A 7,153-nucleotide genomic window follows, 5' to 3' on the forward strand; every position below is an offset into this window, starting at 1 on the left:
GCAAAACAGTTGGCAAGAATGATCATAGTCCTTTTCTTTTGGATCAGCTTTTGTGACTTTCTTCAATATTTTTCTTTCCTTCCTCTTCTACTGACCAACGAAAACACTGTTTTTTTCCCCCCATCAATTCTTTTGTGACTGCTTATGAGAAGCTGGGAGACATTAAACCTCAAATGTTTTTGAATAAAGCTTTGCAGATAACCTGGCTTCTTTTAAAGTTTTCCTTTCTTTTCTAAAGGTTTTCTAGACTGGGTTCCTAAGAAAATGCAACGGGTAGGATGTGTTGAGCTGCTGAACACAGTCCAGAGACGAATACAGCCAAGGCTTCATGTTTTTGGACATATCCATGAAGGTTAGAAAATGTTTCTCTATATCCGTATTTAAAACCTTGAACACAGAGATTATGTGCTCGATCCAGCATTTTCAAGCTTGAATACCTGAAATGAAGCACCTCAGAAATTCAGATCACTTACTTGGCTTCCTGTATATATATAGATGAAATTTGCTGATACCCACATTTCCATGTTTGTACCTCAGCTTCCCTTTCATTTTCCATATCTATAAAATAGAGTGATGGCTCCTTCACGGTGAGAATTACTATGAATTTTAAAATAAGGGCACAAGTCCAGTAGTTACAGAAAGTGTTTAAATATTAGGACTGATGGATTCTGTTTTCCTCTGCTAAATCTCTGTGTGACTTGAAATAACTCAGGAAAGCTCCCCGTGTCTCAGTTTCTGCATTTGTAAAATGGGTAACAGTGCTTTGGGGGGAATGCTTCGAAGGCGTGAGCGTCAAGATTGGATAATTAAGGTTGTCTCCCTCCCTCAGTGCCTGTCTGAATAAAATCAAGAGGCATGTCACCACTGACTTAGGTAGAAGTGCAAGATATGTATTCATGTATTGATTTGCTTTGCAAGGGGAACGTTTAGCACCCAGATAAAACGAGGATGTTCTCTTGCCTGTTTGCTTTGTAACTGGAAAAATAAATTCCCAGCACATAAGTCAGTAAATGGTGACAAATGTGCTCCACTGAAGTCAATGACAGTAGGAGTTCATCTCCAGTCGAAGGGAAAGGGAGATGCTCGGAGAAGCAGTCTGTGCTGTTAGGGGTGCACATGTAATGGCAGCAAGTCTTCAAGCAGCGTCTGTACCAAAAGAAACCGCTGGGCTGTGCGGAAATGTACCCATTGGCATATAAGCATGTATTATCAGCTGCTTAGTTCTTGGCAATGTTAGCTTATTGGCAGGAAAAGGTGCTCCACAGCTGCCAGTTTGCTGCTTCTGGGACTGCTCCAGCCTTCGATTTAGGATATCTGTGGTTCTCACCAGTGTAGAAATGAACAAATGGAAAAACTGGAGTAGTTGGTGCTCAGATACTTCTGTTTTAGAGCAGAACCATTACCCTACCCTTCCCCAGAAATCCCACTCAGACTTGCTGCTTGGCGCTTTTACCCTGCTAGGTTAGGAGCGACACTGGTTAGAGGTGTGCCACTGTAAAAGCGATGGAGGAAGACATTCAAATCATTATTTTATACAGAAAGGATTAAGTCCATTCTCCTCATGTGTCTTGTCTGCTGTGACCAGTTAATGCCTGGGTAATGTCCAAAGTGCTGTTAAAAGCACAGAGAAAACAAACAATGCATAGACAGTATTTTTTTCTGTCCCCTTGCCGTTAACACCAATCTTTGAGGATCCGTACACGAGAGCTGGTGAATACAGTTCAAACTCGTTGTCCTTTCAGAAATCATAGGCCAAGTGAGTTTCAGGGGATCTAAGCAAACAGTAAGCCATGAAGCTTCAGGCAGGTAAACAAAACCCCATCTGCTAAGACTGAGCCCAGCTTTGGCTCCCAAGAGACGAGAACGGCGCCTCCACAGAATGGTAAATTGTCTGAATTAACGCGGTTGGCACAGTAGGTATGAGAGCACAGAAACAAGGTACTCTTCTTGTAAACTATCATAATTTAGAGAAAACAAATGGGGAAGCGCATAGCTTGTTTTGCAGTGGGATGCTAAATCTCTGCAGAGGAGAATTCCCATTGCAGACCGCCTGTGCAAACGAAGCTGCTCTTTGTAGCAGGAATGCAGGATATGAACAGATGAGTTCCTCCCCTGACTGAGCAGAGCTACATCTGCAGCAGTCGTTTGCTAAACATCCAGGAGGAAGAGCTGCTTAGAAGGGCTGTTTCCTCCCTATTCCCCCTCTGCACTGCTGTCCCCGCCAAAAAAGCACCTCTGCACCTGGACGTGCTGCTGGTCCACCCACGGAGGTGACAAGCAGCAAGATACGGCTCCAGCTACGATTCTGCGTTGCCTGTTTCAGCCAGCACTTGGCTGAGGTCATGGCAAAGGAAATGCTCTTCTGGCACTGGGAGAAGAGTGAAAACTGTAGCCTTATGAATCTTCCAGCTAAGAGAGTGTATTAGCAAGCCGATTGTGTTCTCCACAAATGCGTAGCCGAGGCAAGTGAAAATCCCAGCAGCAATGCTAGCTGTCCTTGGTGCAGTTTGCTTTTTGCACAGAACAATTGTTCTGTGGCAAGCAGCAAGTGATTTAAAGAAGAAATGTCTGTGACAGGAACCTGACAGAGTTTTCTTCCCTCCCTAGTTCCCAATTATTGTGTGTTTTTTCCGTGGGGAGTCCAGGAGGCCTTGCATTATTCAGGATATTTTAAGGAAGGAAAAAGAAAGGAATTTGGCTACTGATTCTTTTAAAATCTGCAACTAACAATGCTTCTGTAAGAAATTTTCTCCATGAAATTGCACTCAGAAAACCTACAGGATCCTAGGTACCTAGGATGTGAATAGCCTTATAACTCAGTGCATGTTCGTAGCAATGAATACGTCTCACCATTAACTTCATTAATGGTGGGATAAAACCTTCTTACAAAAGCTTTCCACTAGGTAGTTTCCCTAAAGTCATATATTTATGAGTGTGAATGCATTTCTTCATACAGATTGTATTTGCATTTATTTCCATGCAAGTTTCTAATATCAAGGCTTTAGTTTTAGTGTTATCTGCTGATGTTTTTTTCCTAGTCTTTCCTGTAAAGTCTTTTGGCAATGGAGTGTGTCCACTTCTCCATGCTGCTGGGGAGGGATTTTTCTGAAGGGATTTTTCTTCACTTTGTGGAACAGCGTTGTGCTGTATCTCTACAAGCGTTAGAACTGACAGCGTTTGATTTCCTTCCGATTTCTCTCTGGAATTCTTTGACTTGGGTGTCTCGGCAGACATGAAATACGCTTAAAGCTTCTTCCCCATAGCTGAGACATTTAGAAGGTGTTTTCTCCTGTGGAAATGTTATGATGTCTGAGGGTGTGAATTCATCTTGTCCTTCAGTGAATGCGTTAAGAAAGTCCTTCTTCCCTACCTGGGCAGGCATTTTTGTGTCCATCAAATTGGGTTGAAATTGGTCAACAGGCTCAAAAGTGTGTGGGAAGAAGAGGTTCCCACACAGACAAATCCCACCCAGTAAACATGCACACACACTCCTTGGTCGTGCAATCCTTTTTCTTCATGGATTGCTTTAAAAAAGTGCAACATGGGACAGATGGTGAAAATCAATGGTGAAAAATGATGTTTCCCCAAAGTTTGGTGTGTTACTGACTGCAAACATAAATGACTGGAAGTAAGGTTTTGTTCAGCGCTGAAATTGTCTAAGCTCCATCTTCCCATCCCCTCCACAACTGAGAAAGTTAAGAAAAAACAGCTTTGCAAAGAAAAATATCCATATTTCTAGGGAGCTTTGGGGGAGCAGACTGCTAGGGATTATAGCTACTAACTGTTGAGAGTCAATTTTGTTTTTCTTGCAGAATTTAAAAGGCTGCAAGAAGTTCTGCTCTGGGACAAAGATGTTGTTAATCCAGGAAAACATCATTGTGTGCATGGGCAGAATTTTTTAAACCCTTCTGAGTAATGAATGTGGCACTCCTGAGTCCCGCTCATCATTGCTGTGTGAGAAAAGTGAATAATAAAGTAACCAGAGCTTTTCTTCTTCGTAGGCTATGGCGTAATGGCTGACGGAACTACTACCTACGTGAATGCATCTGTGTGCACTGTGAATTACCAGCCTCTTAACCCACCTATAGTTATTGATTTACCTACGCCAAGGAACACATGATTATTATAAGGGTTTAATGTCATGCTCCACCCATTAGCAACTTTATATTGCTGGCTGAGGATCCCAGTAGGGAGCTATTCAACAAAAAAGCAAAACTTTCTTCTTTTTTCCCTGTTAGTTCTTCAGAGATAAATTTGAGTGACAAAAACAGATGAGGAACAAAGACATTTTGGTGCCATTAGCTGCCAGAAGCAGATTAAGACTTTAACATTTCACCATTAAAATATTTGTGAACACAGAAAAGTGAATGCATTCCACATATATATATACACATATATATATATCAAGTAGGGACTTTTGTATATACCATACATTATATTGGACTTATTAAAAGAACGATGTCTTTCAAAGGAGTGTTTCTTTAAGAAAGTTTGCAGTTTAAACATAAGTGTTTAGACTAGGATTTCCTCATTTCAGATGTTTCCCAGTGAGCTCCTGGTAAAAGAAAAGTGGTGGTGAAGATGTTTTCCCTTAATTAACATGGCAAATGTAAAAGATGGAACACAAATGACCAGTCACAGGAGGAAAGCTATTATTCCAGGTCCTCCAGGTCTAAGTCTTTGCATCTCTTCAAAACCAATGCAATAGAGGTCCTAATTCACTCTACTGAAATGAAGTTTTACTATATCTGGCATTACAGATGGTAAGGGAAATGGTACATATTGCCGGCATGCTGTAAACAGCTCAACATTCAAGAAGGGAGACTCTGTTAAGTGCAGGATAAACTCAGGAATTTGTAACCTGGCCTCGCCTGTGAAAAAGGATGACATTTCCCTTAAAAAAAAAAAAAAGAAAAAAAAAAGCATAATTGTGTTTTCATATGGTAAGGCGATATGTGATTGTATGTAAAAAACGAAAAAAAGAAACAACAGAAAATGCCCAGTGATTTTCAGTAGTGGTATGTTAAGTAAAACCCAGAGGGACTTTTTGTTTAAAACCTGTTAGTGGGACATGCAGCCAGCGATGAGATTACTGATTTGAATCTGGCCCAAGTCGGAGGTGATCAAAAGTCATTGTGAAAATTTCATCCTTGGGGAAACTTTATGGACCTCGGGGGGGGTGGGGGGGGGGCAGGTCATCCCAAGGTGGCGTTTGGGCACGTGTCTTTGCAGAGCTGGTAGCAGCATTAAGTGCAATGAGTGACGAGGACACGCCGATGGACACAGAACGGGACTCACCTCCCAAACCTGCCATTGCTCTTTGCTCGCCAACGGACACTGCCAAGAGAGGCCCAGGACTAACTGACTGGCCGAGCTGCACTGCACCCGGCACGTTGCATGTGGTGCAGCCGGGCAAAGCTGGAGATGTTGCAGGAGCTGGCTGGGACTGTGACACCGGTTTTGTTCATGTGGCTCCTTGACAGGTTAACAGAGGTATTGAAAGTGCTGGGATTTCAGTCCAGCCCAAGGCGGTAGCTCTAGACCTAACTAAAAACCCCCACAATATAACGCGCTTCAAACGTGCCCTACAGGAAATGGGTTTCTGCCTTGAGCTTTCAAGCTTCTCCAAGCTCAAAGAAATCAAAAGGAGCCTTTTTGCCTTAATGGAGATTATTTAACTGCTGTATCCTGACCACGGACGTTCTGAATTTGGGACTGGCTGCATCTATATATTAATCTCCTTCCCACACATTAGGCAAATCATTGCGCTGTCAGCACAGGGTTGTTTGCAGGTGTGTGCCTAGCCCATATTTGCACACACAGACTGGATAATTGTGTATGTTACTTTTTGCCTGATATATGGATATAAATGTGAGCTTCATGTAGCAGCTGCATGTACATTATATGCACATACAATTTGAAACACCTGTTTCTCAAAACCAGACTATCAACCTCACATCTGAGCAAGGTGGGCAGAAACATTACATTTCCCGTGCCGCCCATGTGCAACAGCTCTTCTTCCAGCTGGTGCTGGAAGCAGTGAAATTTGACCCCGTAACTTTTAACTCACGCTGTGGCCCCATCAATATCAAAAAACGTGACAGGCCCCAAATCTGTCCTGTCTCGTCAGCTGGTTGGTGACTTGGGAGCTAAACAAATTCGCTGCTTGTTCCTGAAACACAAAGCAAAAACAGTAGGCCTCGTTTTGCAACGGGTTTTTAGGTGAATAGCTCACACGCGCGTGAAGAGCCTGCCGTGAATGCAGATGGGGCGACGCCGCAAGAACTACTGGTGTAGAAATGGCAAGATCAGTTCCTAAATCAGCAAGAGCCGAAATTCATAGTTTACTATGAATGCCTGCCGCCATTGGAAAGATGAACGATAGCACGCAGTTAGAATAAAAGTGTCTTAGCGAGTCGCAATTCAAGCATTTTGAAACAAATGTGGCAGGAAATTGGCTGTATATTAAGGAAGTCTGAAATGTTTACATTCACTCATGGCACTTAAGGTACTAAAATGTTAAAAGTGGGGGAAAGAGGTCCTTTTATTAGCCTCAACAAAATTTCTATGTATGTCGACCATAAACTATTCTCTTAAAAATAATTTTTCCTAAGGTATCTTCAAAATACTGTGTATTTTTATGTGGAAAAAAAAGATATGAAAGCAGCCGTTACTTCAAAAATAGCATTTAAAGTACTTGAGGTATGAAAGCTTAAAGGTTATTTAATCATTTTGGCATAACTTGATTGTTGTTGTAATTTTTGGTCAAGCATGTTAGACAAATAAAGTCTTAAAAAAGAAAAAAAAAACCAACACCAAAAGAGACGTTCTCTTTATGGCCGCCTCCTGCGCTCAGGTCTAGCAGGATGCCCCGTGTGACAACCCTGCGCCTCGCCTCGGGGCGCGCGGCAGGGAGCGCGGCGGCTGCCCCGTGCTGGGGAAGGGTGGTTTACGGCCGGGGTCATGAGTCTGTAAGGACGTGGCCTTCACGGGAGTGGTTAGCATGAGGTGGCGATTATTTTAAAATACATGGGCACAGTCAAGGGCTTTGGGATGGGGGGGGGGGTGTTTCCCCAAATCTGATCTACCTCCGATTAGCGAGGACAAAAAAAAGGGAAGCTTTCCGCAAACGCAGTGGGCTCTATTTAAATTC

General features: G+C 42.7%; 1 protein-coding gene across 2 annotated transcripts in view; it reads left to right on the forward strand.

Moving 5' to 3' along the window:
* The window catches only part of MPPED1 (metallophosphoesterase domain containing 1), a 63,105-nt gene extending 58,090 nt beyond the window's left edge, over positions 1-5,015 (forward strand). For both annotated transcript variants that reach the window (XM_068951137.1, XM_068951144.1), the window contains exons 6-7: positions 239-352; positions 4,002-5,015. In XM_068951137.1, coding sequence (XP_068807238.1) covers positions 239-352; positions 4,002-4,120 — 233 coding nt within the window. In that variant the 3' untranslated portion in view covers positions 4,121-5,015. The remainder of the gene's footprint in view (positions 1-238; positions 353-4,001) is intronic.
* Positions 5,016-7,153: the final 2,138 nt, after the last annotated feature.

This window comes from Struthio camelus, chromosome 1, assembly GCF_040807025.1.
Source record: "Struthio camelus isolate bStrCam1 chromosome 1, bStrCam1.hap1, whole genome shotgun sequence".
Classification (NCBI taxonomy): Eukaryota; Metazoa; Chordata; class Aves; order Struthioniformes; family Struthionidae; genus Struthio; species Struthio camelus.